This window comes from Anoplopoma fimbria, chromosome 19, assembly GCF_027596085.1.
Source record: "Anoplopoma fimbria isolate UVic2021 breed Golden Eagle Sablefish chromosome 19, Afim_UVic_2022, whole genome shotgun sequence".
NCBI classification, from domain to species: domain Eukaryota; kingdom Metazoa; phylum Chordata; class Actinopteri; order Perciformes; family Anoplopomatidae; genus Anoplopoma; species Anoplopoma fimbria.
This window is the reverse complement of record NC_072467.1, coordinates 4,115,979-4,135,162: the sequence shown is the minus strand read 5'-3', so window position 1 is coordinate 4,135,162 and position 19,184 is coordinate 4,115,979. Positions and strand designations below refer to the sequence as shown.

Sequence of the window (19,184 nt, the reverse complement as noted above, 5' to 3'; positions counted from 1 at the left end):
TCTGCTTGCTCCAGAAATTCCTTCAAACAGCATCAATGTATTCACAATTAATCCCCAGCTCTGAGTCCCTGCTTTGTTTCACCTTTACTTACGCCACCTCACAGATCCCTCTCACAAACACACACACTCTCTATCTCTCTCTTATGCCTCTCATATCTATCTTTCACTCCGTCTATTAAACTCTGAATAGGGTGACAGCAGAGTACTGCCATTCTGTTATAGTACTTGATCAAGGACAGCTACAAGGCTGAAATGGGTGGTGTGTGTGCGTCTTTGCGTGTAACTAAAGATGTGGGAATATATGTGTGTAGATGTGTGTGAGAGAGAAAGAGGAAAAGAGAGAGAGGGTCAGAGAGAGAGAGACAGAGAGAGATTAGTAAAATTTCCAAGACATCCCAATAGTCTCTGTGCTACTGTGGTGCCATCTTCTGGTAGGGAAGCTCAACATGTTTGATTTAATTATAGAGCAAGCAGGAGAACTGGCCGAGAAGATACACATTGCGCATTAAGAACATTCAAACAGGGCATTAAAAGAATGCAACATTTAAAACATGAAATAAAAAACGAATTGATTAAAAAAACATTTAATATAGTGACAGACATCATAAAACATTTCAAATAATTGCTAAAATTAGGTTTAACATTTAGCATATTGGGTAAAATGACATGAAATTTATACTGAATGTACATTATACAGAGAACAGTAGACAGTACTGTACAACCTGTAGAATATAGCAGCTTGCCGCATCTTTCAGTGCACACATACAAACAGAAATGTTTCCTCATTCTTTTGCAAACATTATGCAGTTGAGTGTGGGGGGAGATGATTCATTCAGCTGAGGCTTTACCCCCCCACCCCCCCACACACACAAACAAACACATCTTATGCAGTTTTCTTTTTGCATACTGACACTGCTTCAAGAAAACTACACACATGCTGACACACACAATGAATTAACACATAGGTTTAGGGAAATATTTGTTTTGTATAGAAAGAAACTGTGTGCACACACGTTACATTTTCTTTTTTTTAATCAATTCCTATAAAGCTGAACAGCCATAAATTCCTTTCATCTACACAGAATGCAAAGAGCACATTCATATACAGTCAGTGGCTTTGTGATGACATTAAAATACTGAAAGTGGAGTTCATTTTGGTGTTTCCGTACAGCATATAATTTATCTGCCTAACACAACATTAATTTCTCTTGTTATAGATCTATAAGACCCAAATTACCTCCAGAGTGTCACAAATACACTCATTAAAATACTATGTACAGTAAGGACCACTCTATCTAAGCCCCCTGGAGATGCATGAAGCTTGACAAGAGCGCCCTTCACATTGCCCTACCACTGGATAGTTTTCTAAGTGGCCCATTGATGTACTCTACAAAAGGATCGGCTGAACCACTGCACTTTGGTGTTAAAACATTCAAGTAAAACCAGGAATCAAGAGTATTCACATGCACACATACCACTGGTGGATTTGCTACCAAAAGAGAAAACATGAAAAATTGATGAAACCAAATGTTTGCCTGGTCTGCTCCCAACTCAAGGTATGTTTTTATGATGTGTTTAAATCACATTGTTTCTCCATGCATTCATCTATTAAGAGTGCTCAGATCAGATTTTATTGGTTTGTGGGCTATGCAGGTATGGACAGCATGAAAACCAGGTGTCCTGAGTCCACAGCTTGATTTACAAAAGTACAGGCTCTAGGTTTGATCAAGTCCCCTGGTTCTGTTTCATTCTCTGTTGAGTCTCTAGACGATCTCAGGGTTAGGGTAATATTTGAAGACCTTGTAGATCCACTGTGCGTAGAAGGGCACATTGATGAAGATGCCAGGCTGGTTGGCCCGAGCACAGCCTCTGCCATGAACGCTCACGCCCACAATAACCCTTATCTCACCATCCTGACAGACAAGAGGACCGCCGTAATCCCTCTGCAAAAGAAATAGATGGCATATTTTTTAACAACGCTGGTTGAGCTATGGCTATCATCACTCTTTGAATTTCTGACAGTGTTAAATGGAAACAAAATGCCTTTTTAAGCTCTTAGTGACGGACAGCACCACTGGTATTTGTGAACATGGACAGTTCTCCTCCGACAGCTAGAAACCACAAAGCCAGGGCTTTGATCGCTGATGAAATTTACTGAAACAGTCTCCAGCTGCCCTATTTACAACTGACTCAATACTAAGCCTATGGATTCAAAGAACATTTGTTTGAGATGTGGATCAGGCTTTGAAAGGTCTGCGTTGAGCCAAGCCACTAATAAGCCCATACTTTCACACTGGGTACATTTGCTTTTTCCAAATGTCTAAAGGCCTGTTCTTGTCTACCAACAAGGACTGGATGCACAATTTGCATTCTAGTGTGTAGTTTTCCTTCAGATTAAATGGTAAAACACCTCACTGGGAAAATAATATGAATAAGTAACAGTTTACCTCACACACTCCCTCATTTCTCCTGCCTCCTGCACATATCTTGGTGTTGGTGATGTGGAGGTTCCCTCTGTGCATCTCGCTGCACCTCACATTACTGACAATAGGCAGGTCGACCGCCTTCAGTACGTCATCATGGCCAGTGCCTGAAAGAGTTAAAGGTTGCTCTTTATTGCCTTTGATCTGATTTATCACGTGCAACACAAATGCCACCATTGTATTGTAGAACTCCAGAGGTTTTGGCATGATCTTTAAATAGAAAATAAATATAATTTAGTGCCTATCATATTTAGCATATTTCTATTTTCCAAAGCAGGGAGGGAAGTCTGAATGGTTTATACAGATATCATGTAACATTTTACCTTTATTAAAAATATCAATCGGTATCCCATCGGTATATCAATTATTTGAGAGATGGCTGTGTTACAATATACTTTTGCAGCTTCAGAATAATCCAGGACAGTTGCAGGAGAAATGCAATATGAATGCAATGTATTGCAGACCCGGGGGGGCAGATACAACAGCCTTGGTATATGTAGAATATAAAATATCGGTACCTTTTGTCTCCCCCCATCCATACATTTTACATATTGTTCCTTCAGGGATGGAGCAGCCTGCCACGGGTAGCTGAAGTGTATGGACATTGTCTGCAGGGAGGGCAGGCCTGGACGTATTTAAAGAACACAGGAAGTGCAAAGCTTAGCATCACACACACATTTAAAGTACATCAATATATCTTTGAGATTATTGTCTCAGGTACTTACTTAGACAGCCTTATGAGGGCTAAACTGGAGCCCTCAGGACCACATATCACATGAGCTATGTTCACTTCCTGTCTCCTGGACCAGTCAGGGGCATTTTCACCAATATCTGAGACTCCCAGCCACACCTGATACTCACTGAGGTCTGGAACACTGAAGACAGAGTTACTACTTAACAAAATATCCAATATATATAACTCTCTAAGACTGGTCAGGAAAGACAGCAGCAACTAGAGAGTCAGGGATATATGTATGCTTGAATAAGAGAATACATATTAACCACACAAATACATCTTACATTTAATACAGAAAGGGTAAAAAAAAAAACGCTCAGAGAGTTCAAGGTTGAAGCAAGGAAAGAAATGACATTAACAGACAGAAAACATTTAAGTTACCATGAGGAGAAGCATTCTCTGTCAGTGAGTACCCACTCCTCTCGTATTAGTGAACCCCCACACCAGTGCTGTGACCTGGAAAGACCACAAAACACAATGGACACATCAAGGAAAGCTGTGAAATACCATATATGAACAAATACTGTCATTGTTAAAATCTATACTGGGAAATCACAAAAGTAGTTACCTAAGTATGTACAATTTGAGGTGAGGGACATACAATAGTGCAATAAAAAACTAACAATAATGTAAGTGCATAGAACCACATGACAAAATGGTCTTAATGTCTTAAACTTTACAAAGGTAGTAGTCCATGGATGAACAATAGTAATGTGTAGCATTTGCAGTCTAGACAGGGTATTTTAGAATTCTGACTTGAAGGGTTTGGTTGTTTAGAGAAGAAGTAAAAGTTTCATTAATTTGTATATAAAATTGAAACTGCCCTTTACAAAGCGTAACTGGCTTTTTCTAATTAGGTTGGTTCTACCTATCTATGGACCTACTGTTGAATTATTCATGTATGACTGCATCTAAAACAATACAAATAACTGCATGCATGTGTGTCAAGCGAAGTAAAAGAAAGGCCTCTGAAACAGCGTTTGAACCCTCCACTGAAAACAAACATAAAAACTGCTCTTAAATGCTTCAGGATGGGTTAAATGCAGAGGTCAAATTTCATGTATAATTACTCTGTATGTGATGATCAAAATAAAGTTTAAGTTTAAAGTTTAAAACAATTCCAGCGAATTTTGTTATGAACTCAAAAGTGGTCTGGGCAGGATGGTCTTCTTTTCTTCTTCAGTGGTAGAGGAAAATGTGTAGAATATTAAATGCACCGGCGTACCCTTTCTGTATGCTGACCATCCAGCTGCCGTCTGATATGCCCACCGGACCTCCTCCAACAATCCTGGTTCTTTTATGGACAAAACACCCCACAGAGGACAGCTCACCTGGAAAAGCATAGACACACACACACATTTTTTGATATTTCTCACGTCATGCATTTCATTTAAGACATAAATATGCATTCACAGGCACAGACATACTGTAGTTAATGGTGACATACTGTTTACACAGTCGCAATACAAGAGGCACTTCAGCGGCTTAATGATCCGCTGTAATAATCATAATATATAAAACACAAACAGTCATTGTGATGAGGCCATTAATTAAGGTAATTATTGAATGTGTTCATATAGTATGGGTGTCATTTGAGCTCTATATGTCAAGTGATTGAGGGGTTCATCCTCTGTTTTGAGTTATTATGTGCAAATACAACACATACATGCACAGACTCCTGTATACACAAATACACAGAAACAGATGCCACCATGACAACATAATTATGTACTGTAATAGCTGGACATAAAAAGGACTCCACAGGGTTCTGAAAACACCACTACTTGCCTTAGAGGCTATCAAATACAGATCAGCAGCTGAGCCAATGGCAAGCACAGACAGAAAGACAGACGAGCAGACGGAGACACTCACCCAGTGGAATGGTGTTCTGAGAAGCATCACCTGTAGAAAGTAGAGGACACAAACAAGGGATCAGGGAGGATTAACTGATGCAAGAAAGGGGTGTAAATTTCACGCTGTCCACAAGGGCCCTCGTGTTTGTCTGTCATGTCACAGTCATTTCTCGGAGGATTTAATTAAATATAACAATCCTTAAAAGACCATACCACAGTATGTGGTTGCAAGCTGTGGCTATTTAAAGTATATGCTAACCATTTTCAAAAGCATATAAACAGTTTCGGGATTTTTCAACATAGTTTTCAGGCAACCAATTGGTTTCCATTCACTTCTGTTTAGTCTGAAACTTAATAAGCATGCTCTCATAACCAGCTTATGTTGTGTAATTGGTCAAAGTATACATCAAGGTTCCGCTAATTAGCTGTCAACATTACATTATTCTTGATAGTTCATGCTGTTTACATGACACTGCACTGATTTACCTTTGCAACATTACTGAACTTAGACAAAGTGTCTCATAGTAGATGAAACATATTAAAATCTCTTAAACACAGCAGGATTTTGCACACACACACGCACGCACGCACGCACACGCACACACACACACACACACACACACACACACACACACACAAACATGATGGCCCTGGCTCTTAGTCCATGTGGGAATAGTTAAAAGTAGCCCATCCCCGTTTTTATGATGAGTTGTGAATTTCCTCTGACCAACACTAACCTGCGAGTGTAGACAGATCTACACACTGCAAATAAAAAGTATGTGTGTGTAAGTCAACCAGCCAGAGTGCAAACAAATCTACACCAGCTCCTTCTTTGACCAAGAAGAATGAACATTTTCTCACAGATGGTTTTCCCTGACTTGTGTGTCACTATGTGTGATTGTGTGTGGCTTGATTGTACACACTTCCTGATTGCACTCACATGGTTTTACATTACAGTAGTCCCAGGGAATGGCAGAGTTGTTGGTGTAACACCAGGGACCATGTTTGTCTTTATCAGGGTTTCTGCAGTAGCTTCCATCCAGGCCGGCCATCAGCATGCCCCTCTCACCACTGGGCAAACACACAAACACAAAAGATCCAATAACTTATCTTGCATCAACATTCAGTATGCCCAAATGACCATTTTCAAAACAAAAGGAAGTTTTTATCCCCCCTTTAAGCAGATAATCCAGCTGTTGATGAAAGTAAAAAGGATTTGCTGGTGATTTACAACCATTAGTAAAGCTGAACAAATTTTGCCAGATAGGATCTGAACAGTCAAACTACACAGCTGTATAAACTCTGTCCCTCTAGACAAGATAAGGAGGTAATTTGCAAAGGAATTACTCACTGAGACAGCATGCACCCACCTACACTCACATATCTAATACATGCTCGTACAGACATATACCACATGACTATTAGGGTTATATAATATTCTCATAAGAATTGTAAAACCACAAATAGAACTCTTTCCCCACACTGAATTCTTTGACCGATAACGTGGAGAATTGTAAAAGAAACGAGACATGTAGAGGGATACTGGGTACCAAATCACAGCGATCCAATGTGTGTTGTGTTTCTAGCAGCTAGCATAACAGCCAGCTCGCTGTGTGACTCCCTAACCCCGACTTTTGACCCCTGGGCAGGAGCCAAGCGGTGGAGCTGATTGGCTTTGAAGTGTTCCTACAAAGGAGGGGTTTGGGGTGAAAGGTGAGGAGTATAGTGAATATCCCCCTGCCAAGTTATCACTCTGAGTCATTCCTGCTGAGTTAGGTCATCTTCAGGGAAACACTTCTCTAGCCATTAGAAGATGCTGGAGAGGCTAGTCACGGCACCCGCAGGAGCAGTTTTCTCCTCTGAGGAACAAGCGGCCTGGCTTGATCCGCTAACAACAACAAGACGTTATAGAGGTCAATAATAGGGCACATCCCACACTAACCACTACGTCTCAGGTTCCCACACAAGATTCTCAAAAATACAGACACATTATCGTGCACACTGAGGCTGTTATGCACAAGCTTGTATCACAAGGAGTTAATTTCCTCAAGAGTTATCTCTACTGTTGAGACCCATGAAACATGAATTTTCTGCTCATTATCAGTGATTTCCTTTGATCCCATTGAGCTTTTAAAAAACCGCTACACTGTGTTAGACTCTCTAGAGCTTTGTGACATCTTGATCTCTATTTTAGGCAGAGGCACATGTCTGAGTGATGGTGCAGGTCTGTTTTGTACATCATAGGATGAGTTTGGAAAAGTTATTAGGTTAGAAAGAAGCAGGGATCAAGTGGGCTGACCTGTTGCTGTGGTCCCTCCAGGAAGCACAGGGCAGGTTTGATCTCGTCCTTGACTGTTCTCCTTGGTAATTCTCCCCAAAGCCTTCATAGCAGTCTGGGGAAAAAAAGAAAGACAATGAGACAATGCTTCCATCAAACAGTCAAGTTGCAGTTTACATACATGTCCGTCCAAAATGTTATCACTTCTCCCTTTTGTCCAATTAGTGAAATTGTCAAATTTAGCATATGCATTCTTCAGTTATGTTCAAAAACATGTTTTGAGAGGTCCCAATGTTATTTGAACATAATCGAATCAGTTCAACTTTGAGTCCGAGTGGACGTTTGTGCCGCATTTGAAGAAATGTGCTCAAGCGTCCCTGAGATATCAAGCTAATGGGAAGGAGATGAGGTCACAGTGACTTTGACCTTTGACCACTAAAATATAACCAGTTCATCCTTGAGCCAATGGGCCTTTCTCGTATCTCAAGTTTCTGATTTCATCATCTCCTTGTGGAAATCGATCTCAGTGCTCCAGCTTGAAGGACGTCCCAATTCCTAGAAGGCATCTCAAGGAGCGAAGAGCAAGGAGGCATGCCAGAGGGGCTATATGTCACGAAACAGCGCATTATATATATCACTCAATCATATATAAAATATATGTCAGTCTTTATTTGTACAATACTTCTCTTACAAACATTTATAGCACTTCACTTCAATTAAATATATAAACGCTATAACATAAAAATGTGTGTGTGTTAAATAAACATGGAGGACATCTGTACATTCTGGTCACATTAAACCATGTTGTGAATTGAAATAAAAGTAAATATGTAACTTGTCATGAACACCGTTATGCTCATCTGATAGAGATCATAATATACAGTGGTATGATAACACAGTTGACAACTGATGCAGCTGTGCCACACTTCATATTTAATTTAAGTCACTTTAAAATGACGGCTCCAACGCAGGGATGTCTCATCTGTTAAATGCCTGTTAACTCGACTCCTCTCTCCCCACGTCTCTTCCTCGCCCCCTCGACTCCCAAACTTACGCGGGAGGGACCAATACGCAAGGAGAGGAGATGAGTAAAGGAATCAAGGATGTACAAACTAGGAAAGGAGAAAGGCCTCAAAAGGACGTTTGTGCCAAATTTGAAAAAAATTGCCTCAAGGCATTCCTGAGATATGGCCTCAGGCCACAGCTGTCGCAGATCTTAAAAAGATGCACAACCGGCAGTATTCAACAACAATAGTTTTCATGCATTTTTGACTGTTGTACAGTATTACCAACTATTAAAAAAATGTATACACAGAAGAATAAAAACAACCCTTAGTTTCTCAGATAACGGGGTTGTCATTGGATCTAGAATAAACAGGTCTGGGAACACAAAGAAGAAGTCCACAATGATGCCTTACAAAACATAGGTCATGAATAAGGTTTTGAAGTCACCCTGCATCTCATTTCTTTATGGGAACATATTCAACCCTCCAGAGTAGACCACAATACAACCTCTGAGGGAGTTTATAATCCCAATGCAAGGCTACATACTCTTAAAGACATGTCCCTAAGATCCCTAGGGAAATTTGCATTTGTGTACTCAGTCTTAGATCTACATCTTTTACTTCCAAATCTCCTGCTACCCCAGAAAAACTCCCATCCAGCACTAATCCTTCCACTCCATCATTCCCTGTCCAGTGAGACCTGACGATCCTGCACTGCTGTCAGAGTTCATTTATGTGAGGCTAGGTGGTCAGTCCTTCCCACAGTCCTATATGGCTACAGTACTCCGCTGGGACAGAGAATACGAGGGTTACAAGCCAATATGTGTGCTTACAGGGTCTCATGTGAACCGGTCCATAAAATATAAAAAAAATATAGACTAATTCTCTGCTTGGGATGTATTGAAAATCAACTTTCTCCTTGCTGTTTTTAGTGTAAAATAAAGCTGTTGAGTCTCTTACCACTGATAGGCTTGTTTTGGGTGCCGCACTGCGGGATGTTGTTGCAGGACATCGTGCGGACTCTTGGGTCCGTAGTGAAGCACCACGGGGATTCTTGGCCATCTGGATTCCGACAGTAGTTTTCTCTCAGGTCTCTGGAAAACACAGAGGAAGTCAATCTGTAATCTGCTTGGATATAAGTGCGTGCAGGTGGGTGAGTGAGTGGATGGCTGTCCTATGTGAGAGTCTCACTCACTTGCAGGGGTAGGCTTGAGGTATGAATGTGTGGTTATGGGGGTACTGAGAGTCCCAGCGTTGGCAGATGAGCCCAGTGGGCATCACGTCTACTGTCCCCCGGTATCCCTCTCCTCTGCCCTGGTAACACTCGGTTGTTTCCACCACATTACTTTTAGGAGACGTTTCTGTGAAATAGCAAAAATATATTAATGGGTGGGGGACTTTGGTCAAGGTAACATTAAGCATTTTTATATTTACTCTAATTACTTGAATGAACGTGATAGCTGGATATAGGAAATAGTTTGACTTAGAGCTCAACATAGTTATTCAGCCTTTTTCTCACAACACAACTTCAAGGGTAACAATAAAAGAATGTATGATAGTAATGACCCTTAATCTTGTGGTTTTGAGCTTTGAAGCACAGAATTTTAAACACTGATGAATGCAGAAACCAACACACTGAACAATGGTTAGCTCATGACTACATTCGTGTAATTCCATTTCAGCACGAATGATTAAATTGTACCAAAACAGAGAAAAACATTAAACAGAAATATTTTGGCCTGCTAATTTAAGCTCGGTTTGAAGGCAAAGACATGGATAAAAGTCAAATTTGTTTTAAATGGTGGATAGAGAGATGTGGGAGACTGTGAACTTCAGAGAGAGTTTGAGGTGAACCTTAGATGAACTGTGGCACTGCACTGAAACCTTGATAAACCGGACTGTAGATAGAATAATAACACTTTATTACACGCATGGCACACTACACATTTTCCATTTGCCTTCTATTATTATTTCTCCCAATTATACACAAATTGTTTTATATAAATTTAAACCAAAAAAGTTTTAGTCTGTCTGGACACTTAGGTCTTAGAGTGTTTACATGAGAGTAACATGAGATACTTCCCTTTATCTGGTTAAAAACATTGTTATCGTACAATCAATAAAGAAGAATAGCCAATTATTTAGCACTGAGGAAGAATTCAGTTTGACAATACTTTTTACATGATGAATGGCTAAACAGCCTCAATTTCTTGGCCACCTGCTTTCCCAAGAACCGCTCACTCCAAGGATTTAGAGGACCCACAGTGTAATGAGGCTGATATGGACAGAATTGGAAAAACAAGGCAGGGAACCGTATCTGCTCTACTTCTTTTTTTTTATAGAAGGGCTGCTCATTATGTACAAGTTCCACCAGTTCATTAGCCTGAACATTGTGCGTGATTGTATCCAACAATGTGCAAAGCTGCAGATCTTCAGAACAGACATTTTGATTCCATACAATACGTCTAAAAATAGCACCAGTTGTGACAGTAAACAAAAGAGCAGGCCTTTACAAAAGAACACTTTGTCTCTCTCCTCTCTGCCTTGTTTTGATTAAGACTAACTGGGTCGTAAAACTTGGTCTGTTCCCAACAAACTCCCATATCACAGAGAGAGAGAGAGAGAGAGAGAGAGAGAGAGAGAGAGTGCAGGCGGGGGAGACAATTTTTTCGAGGAGGGAGAGGGAAAAAAAGAGGGGAACAGTGAATCACTGGGTCCACATGGAGGAGTGCCACCTAGTAAACATGGTGCCAGGACTGCTGATGATTCTAGCAGACGAACAGGCCGGTCACAGACCCCTGAGAAAGAAGCTGAACCCAACAACAACACTAGTGCTCTCTCTGTTTTATGTTCTTGAGGACCACAGTGGCTGTCTCAGTGACTCGTCAATGATTATAGGTCAACTAAGAGCATGGTGCACTACTAAGTATAGACAACACAAAGACGTGACACATACACCTAGCTCTTACACATCAATCACACTGCTTACGCTAAGTGTATGAGGTGTAATAAAAGTGATCTGCTTGTAGTATGTGTGACCCTGGTGTTGTGTCTGCATATGTAACAGGAGGTTAATGTGGAGCAGTAACTGAGCCCAGTGCAGTTTGTCCACCACACATAAGAGCTGGCATAGAACAATAAACAGCAGTCCAGTGGCGCAGGGGGAAAATAAACATTCTTGCTATTAGAGAAGACATAACAGAGCCAAACCAAAGACGGGAACTGAGTGTGTGTGTGTGTGTGTGTGTGTGTGTGTGTGTGTGTGTGTGTGTGTGTGTGTGTGTGTGTGTGTGTGTGTGTGTGTGTGTGTGTGTGTGAGTTTGAGCCAATGAGAGGGAGAGGAATGGTAAAATGAAAGGTACAGGAAGTTGTAAATGCTGGTGCCGTCAGTCACACTTCATGGGCCTGTACAGAACATAAACACACCCTCCCACAGACATGCATAGACTTCCACTGAACATGCATGACATGCAACCACACACAAACAAACACACACGCATGCTTACCACAAACTTTGATGTTGCAGTACTCCCAGGGTGTGTTTGGGTCTGTGGTAAAGCACCAGGGTTTGTGGCGTCCGTCTGGGTTCCTACAATAGTTATCATCCAGGCCCTTGTCAGGGTACCTAATGCAAAACATGCATTATAACAACTTTAATGTACAGACAAAAGTGAGATACGAGTGAAAAGCATTGCACAAAACAACTATCACACTTTTACATGACCCTTAGCACAACTCTCTTACTTGCATTAAGTTATAGTGCTACAAAACACTCATTTACATGTTTCTTAAAGCTCAGAGGTGCCTGAGAAGAAAATTGTATTTCTTTTTTTCCTTCTGATTACTTAGGAGAATGTGTAGAAGTGGAGAGCCAATTCACTCTTGCACGTAATTGAAGCATGAATAACTTGGATGGTGCAAGGAATCCATCTGTGAATCTGTTCAGAGCTCAGGGGGATAAGGACGATAATAGGCTGCACCACTACAGGTGTTCTGCAGTAAGTCATCCCAAAGTCCCACATCCCTCCAAGCCTGCAGACTCCAGGCATGCAGTATCAGGCTGTGGGACCCTCCCAGTGCATTAATGCTATGAGCAGTCTGGGACCTCGTTTACACAAACACTGGGATGATTAAAGATGTGTTAATGACTACCTACTAATCCAGACCACCTGCTATATGACTAGTTGGAGCACTCTCTTGACACAGAGGCACACGCACACAGCAGATACGCACATACTCAAACAAGGATCATGTAAGGAGTCATAATAGAAACTTAAATATATGGCCTCCTTAGAAAAGCTATAATCTTATCTCATGACTGGACACAAGTTTGCTTTATAATCTATTGAGATCTTAAAGGAAGGTTAGCCAATTAGGTGAGAATTAAGAGTTTTCCCAGCATAGTGCTGCTAAAAACATACAATTACACATTTGATTTTGAAGGCATTCCTTCAGGGAAAGGAACACTGGCTGACTTCAAATCACTCCAGAGTTATTGCACCACAACCATAGGGAATTATTGTGTGAACATACTATTACATAAAGTATGCTAACCAAGCTCTTTGCTATTAAATTATATATATCCATGTGTGTGGGCTTAAGTGTGATTGAGCATGCACAATTTAATGCCATATTGAGTGATGCAGATGCATGTGTGTGTGTGTGTGTGTGTGTGTGTGTGTGTGTGTGTGTGTGTGTGTGTGTGTGTGTGTGTGCGTGTGAGCATGTGTGTGAGTGAGTGATTAACCTTTTGGGGTGGTACAGGTGTTTGTGTGGATCATCCAGGTCCCAGCGCTGGCATTCCTTTCCACTTTCTGTGTGGTCCATGGGTCCTCTGTAATCTTCCCCATTACAGTTCATACACTCAACTACACACACATGCAAACACAGACGCACACATCCAAAAAACACAGAGCAATAGCTTAGAGAAACACAGAATCAAACTAGAAAAATTAACAAAAAAGAAGAAAGAGGACAGAATGAAAATAAAGAAATCACTTTTAGGAGTATATCTATGGGTTGAAAAAGCAATAAACTTGGACATTGTGGATTATCCAATGTAATACATATTAGGTCATGATTTTCCGCCTTAAAATGGTCGTGCAACATTTTTGAAATAAAACCCTTCATAAGTAGGTGATAAATCACTTATTGTACGGACGTATTTATTGTGTCTCACACTTATGACGACAATGATCTTTTTGATGTACCGAGTGAAGGCACCGTGTTTTGCATGGTGACTAGTACACACTGTCTAGTGTAAACAACTGAGAGCTTGCAGATTAGAAACAGATGTGTATGAGTCCACTGCTGCCATGACAGAGCACATTTAAAATCACTGGCTGCATGTGTATGTGTGTTTGCGCACGCCACGTTTGCGTGTCTGTGTGTATGTTTCCTATTAGGACCAGCTAATTTCTGGTGAACCTATTCCAGTCATTTTTAAGTCTGAATGAACGCAGGCGTTCTATCACAATAAAAAGCCATTATCTCTGTAATACAACTTATGATAAAACCAGTGGGACACCAGATGTGAGTTGGAGAGCAAGAAGGATTTCCATCATGTCTTGTCGAGCCACAGCCTGGTTCCTCATTAAGGTTATCCAGTGTCATACATGCAGAGGAAACAACCCCTCTAACAGCACGAATCCCCAGAGATAAGATAACTATAGCTAGGTCATTATTATCCCTTGCTTCAGGTAATATTGTGGCTGAAACACCAATGAGAAAGTGTTTTTCTATCATTAAGTTTTTCTTATACGGACGCATAACTCGAACTCAGCGGTAACCTTCTACATGTGCCACAGGGATGGATAAAGTAGAAAACAATTTATCCATAGGAGACGACAGGGGATTAATATCCTCTAACATTCTGGCCCCAGCCTCTTAAGGGTCAAACCCTTTACAAAACCTGAACTTGATGGAATGAGAGAGGACAGTATGGACAGTATAAACTGAACCACACACCTGGAAACAGCTGCAGCTAGCCTAGGCAAATAAAGAAAATCTGTGCCCCACACACATATACACACAGATGTAAAGTGGAGCACAGTTAGAGCCAGCGTTTCTTAGTCCAAGGCACTATGTGATTGCCTTAGTTGCAGCAGCTAATTTCAGACTATCACGTCTGAATCGGTGCAGCAATTTGTAAAGTGGAATGGACATTATTCGAAGATAAATGTCTGCCCAGATACATACAGACATATTTTAGTGTGCCTGTGTGTGTGTGTGTGTCTGTGTGTATGTTGCCTACCCTGTGAACACTGTGGTATTCCACACTCCTGGTGTCTGAGGTGTGGCCGTGGGTCAGTGGTAAAGCACCACGGTCCAACGGTGGAGTTGTCTGGGTTGCGACAGTAGTTTTCTCTGAGGTCCCTCTTTCTGAATCTTTTAGACATGAATCTGTCAGGAGCAAAAACAGACAGATGTACAAAAACTGGTCGCCAAAAATACAGCAGGCATGCAGAGCAACATCTTTTTTGAAAAAACACCCAAGGTCACAGGGTCTGTTCTCTTATTAAATATCTCTAACAGAATGATGAATCATCTGCTCATTTTTGAGGGAGCTGTTGCTTAATTTGCTGAAACCTGCCTGTAAACATGAGAAAATTAACAAGTGTAAAAGTAATTGATGGCAACGCTAAAGGGTCAAACCGTCGATGACATGATGGTATTAATGAGAGAAAACATAAATATGTAGAAGCAATGTTAGTTTTCCATGAGGCTGTTTTTGAATGTAGTGTAAACACACTGACAAATGACTCATATCTTCTACATCAGGCAAGCACATGGCTGCAGTCACCAGTTGCCATGATATATAGTGTAGTCTTTGAGTCAAGCTGTGTTTTTCCACATAGTGATGAAGAGATAAAGTTTTGAACTTGTCTTCCAGTGGAGTGGGTAATGACAGAAACGAGAGGGCCTTTTCTGGGGAATCAAAAAATTGGAGAAACCTTTCATGGATAAAAATGCAATTTGTTCTGTGTGTGTGTGTGTGTGTGTGTGTGTGTGTGCGTGTGGTGTCAGAGTTTCCCATGCCTGTAAGATGACTGATAAAACATACAAAGCGCCTGGGTTTAATTACCTGATCTAGAGAGACATTAACAGCAGTATGATAAAGCAGGTTCACTGGAGGTACAAATGCACACTGCCCTCTTTGATTCGTCTGCTGCAGTGACATCTCACTACAAAGCCTTTCAAAGTCATTTAATACCTCTGAGTAGAGGGGAGTTGAGAAGGAAGGAGTTAGCATGTGGTTCAAAGAAAAATAAAGGTCTAAGACGGGTTATACTGTAAATGTCGTTTCTGAGGTTCTCTGATGGTTATTAATATTGGCAAGTGATAAACTTTGTCCTCTTTATACTGGATTTCTCATTGTATTCTCATTTTAATAAAGATGACTACTCTATTTCTATTGGGATCTACCCTGCATCAGAAAGTATGCCTGCGTATTGAAAAAATTAACCAAAGGCTGCATATTAGATATTATCCTTATCCCAGTAAAATACACACACACACGTGCACACACACACACACACACACATCTAGATAAACAGTAGGGACACAGCAGGAAGTGATCTGTGACTCTGTAAAATGTAAGAATGAGGTCAGTTCTGATGAATGACTGCTCCCAGGAGCCTAATCAACCTGTAATATATCATACTCATATACACACACAGACTAGCCCCAAGCTACTAGCTAACTGTATCACTAACAGGCTGACACTAACCATAAGAAGCAGCTTCAACACTACTTTGTTTGACATTGTGGTGAAAAGTACATCTGATTCTTACTTGTGTTCATGAGGAATAGGAGAGGCCCAGGCCTGGCACAGGATCCCGCTCACTGTCACCGACCTCCGTCCCCTGTAGTTCTCCCCTGTACCCACAATGCACTCCCTCACATAGTCTGAAAGAGAGAGGATGCGGAGAGACAGCGGCAGAGAGACAAGATGACAGCAAAAGCCAGCGAGTAAGTGGGATGAGTCAACAACCTGAACGCAGTGTTGTGTACACAGAGCCAGTACGGATGATGAAGAAAACAGACGGAAGGAGATGTCCAGCTATAATTCTGAGCTTAACAAGGACGGGACAATGCCAAAAGATGAATCTGTTTTCATAATCTTCTGCAAAACATTTGGATCCAGTAAAATAGGCTTCACAGCTTGCATGTTCACTGTTTTGGTCAGTCAGAGTCAAGTGGGATGGGGGTTTCCAGCGTTTACGCAAACTTAATGACAGAAAATGAACCATAATTTGCTGCCACACAATAAACACGACAATGGTTCTTGCCCTTCCTTCACTTGCTCTCGAGGGATGACATCAAAACAAAGAATCACTCTCAAAATAGGTATTTATAGAGTTATAACATTCTCCTGAATATATAAAATCAACAAGGATAAACTAAAGCGATTCTGCTGATTGGAAGTAAGACTATGTAGCAACGTGACAATGTAGTGAAAAAAGGTTGAACAGTAGATCACACCTTTCTTTTGATACAGTTGGTAGTTGAAGTCCTGTTGGCTCTGAGCTCCTGGTGAGTTCCTGTCAAACGACAGCCACTGGCATTTCCTGTTGTTATGATCATAGAGGAATGCTCTGGAGAATAGGGAGGAACGGAAAGGAAGAAGAGAGAAAGTGGGAAGAGTGAAGTATACATGAATATGATAAGCAGCTAGGAGGCCTGCTAAACAAGGCAGACAATGTCCCTCACTGTGTATTGACAGCCATTCATTCACAGTGTGGGAGACTAACTTTACCATGTAACAAAAAAAACACCCTGCAGTATAAAGGTTTAAGCAATAAGACAAAACATACCTGCAGCTGAAAGGAAGTCTTCTGTTGCGGCTGCAGGCTTTGGCACACTTTGCCATGCTCAGCTTCTTGCTCTTGGTCAGGGGAGAGGAATCGGGGGACACAACCACCAGCCGTATGCCATCAGTCTTCTCGTAGTCCTGGAGTGCATTTCTTTTGCCCTCTGATACACAATTACATGACATGTCCATGACCATTCAGCAGTATTTACAGCTAGGCTGCCACCACAAGGCATTAACTGATGACAATAATTATGGTTTGCTAATTCACTTTTTATCTGTACTATTAAACACGTATGGACTACAAGACACATTGAATTGCATTTTACTTGGAAGGTAAACAAGGTTGCAAATTTCCCCGCTGCGGGACTAATAAAGGATTATCTTATCTTATTATTATTATTATTATTGCCATCATTAATAAAAACAATATTAAGAATATATTAACATGCACAGAAACACACCAGCAAACCCATCTCTGTGGTCTGCGAGGCGGTGTGGATAATCTGCTAATGAGCACAGCTAGACTGAGAACACTGTGGAACAGCATACAATGTATCAATTAGTCTGCTTTAATCTACAAGACGTAATAGGATGCAATGTCATTTGTTACTGCTTCCATTGAAACTAAGGCTGACACACACACACACACACACACACACACACACACACACACACACACACACAGACATTGAATGGGAGCAGTAATGAATGTTGGCTCAGTTGTTAGCAGGTTATCTGAATCCCTGCAATATCAGAGAGCCAGTTAAAATTTACATTTAGACAAAAAAAAACTCCTTTCTCCATCCCAACCCTCTGTCCTTATGCACTTCAATCGATTCAAGAGCTCTTCCCAACACAGAAAACAAAATCTGGTGGTGTTTCTGTTGTAAAGGTGCCTGAAAATCTGCAGATTCTTGGAAGTTGGAGTTTCAGATCCAGTAGGACTGTCTGGGTGTCCGGGGATGCAGTGAGCAACCTGAGGATCGCAGAGGACCGGAGGCAGCATGTGTGTCCGATCCTCAACTTGTGCTGGAACTACAGGACGCCTGAAGCACTCATTTCAGTTCTGACATGGATCATTTTGTAGGCAAGTGGGCTGCATATATTCACTTTATCATAGAGTTTATTTTTGTTCGTTTCGTGAACCAATCAGCGTGTCTTATTGCGACCCTATGCGGTGTAATGCGCGCTGGCACGGATACAGCATGAGTGTATATTAGTACAATGCCACTGCTAGATCTTTAGCACAGATACGAGCATCGTGCACATATTTCCTCAAGGAAAAGCCAATTGGAGAAATGTTGATATGATGACTACGAACCACTTGAACTACACTTTCTTGTTAGAAATAGACAACTAACTAATAGAAATATCAGTTAATAAAGCACCGCGCCATGTGTTTTTAAAGTGTAGGAATAATAGGTTACATTAAACAGAAACATAATGAAGTTGTACTTATAAAGCCTCTCTTAAGTCATGTTTGAGTCTTAACGAGTTGTGACTGCAGATACAGCCCAGTAGAAAACGAGATGGAGCTAAATGGTGTTTTTTTTTTTTTATCCAAACTTACCAGAACAAGAAATGACGAAGAGTCCGAAAACGAGCCTGTAAATCCACATCGCCGCCTCACAGAACGACAGTTTCACACACGAATGGGAAAATGCTTCTTGCTGTGCTGTCTGACTGCAACCAGGAGATGTTGCTTCCACCACTGCACAGATGATGCGTCTCCTCTCTAAGTAGTTCCTCTCCTCCCTCCCTCCCTCCCTCCCCCGTGCCTATGTGTGACTTTACCTCTCTCTCCCTTTCGCTCTCTCTTTTTTTTTTTTTCTCTTTTCAATTAAGTCTTCTTCCTTTCTCTCCATCCTTATCAGTGCAGGTCTCTATCATACTCTCTGTATCTTTGTATGTCGTTAGAATATTGTTTTAACATTATGTTGTGATTCAATTGCCCAATAAGCAATACCTCCATTACAAGAAACATCAGTGTGGTTCTGATATAGGCACAATATAAA

The 19,184-nt window shown here is 41.1% G+C and overlaps 1 protein-coding gene across 1 annotated transcript; it reads right to left on the bottom strand.

Annotated features, from left to right (window-relative positions):
• Positions 1–598: 598 nt before the first annotated feature.
• On the bottom strand, positions 599–18,872 carry LOC129108117 (hepatocyte growth factor). Its single transcript, XM_054619781.1, has 18 exons — positions 18,740–18,872; positions 17,171–17,330; positions 16,839–16,951; positions 16,148–16,262; positions 14,608–14,756; positions 13,102–13,222; positions 11,861–11,979; positions 9,550–9,715; positions 9,315–9,448; positions 7,372–7,465; positions 6,013–6,143; positions 5,092–5,121; positions 4,445–4,550; positions 3,601–3,675; positions 3,209–3,358; positions 3,002–3,108; positions 2,448–2,590; positions 599–1,943 (listed from the first exon to the last, which is right to left on the bottom strand). The coding sequence occupies exons 1-18, from the start codon at positions 18,786–18,788 to the stop codon at positions 1,764–1,766; spliced, it is 2,142 nt and encodes a 713-aa protein (XP_054475756.1). The 5' UTR covers positions 18,789–18,872; the 3' UTR covers positions 599–1,763.
• Between the last annotated feature and the right edge of the window lie 312 nt (positions 18,873–19,184).

What these genes read in the sequence shown, in the direction of transcription:
- LOC129108117 (XM_054619781.1), bottom strand. Translation starts at nt 18,788, where the DNA reads ATGTGGATTTACAGGCTCGTTTTCGGACTCTTCGTCATTTCTTGTTCT. An exon ending in ATGGTCAGCATACAGAAAGG is followed by an intron (nt 3,676 to 4,444) that starts GTACGCCGGTGC and finishes TGGTCTTTCCAG; the next exon opens with GTCACAGCACTGGTGTGGGG. An exon ending in AGAGAATGCTTCTCCTCATG is followed by an intron (nt 3,359 to 3,600) that starts GTAACTTAAATG and finishes CTCTGTCTTCAG; the next exon opens with TGTTCCAGACCTCAGTGAGT.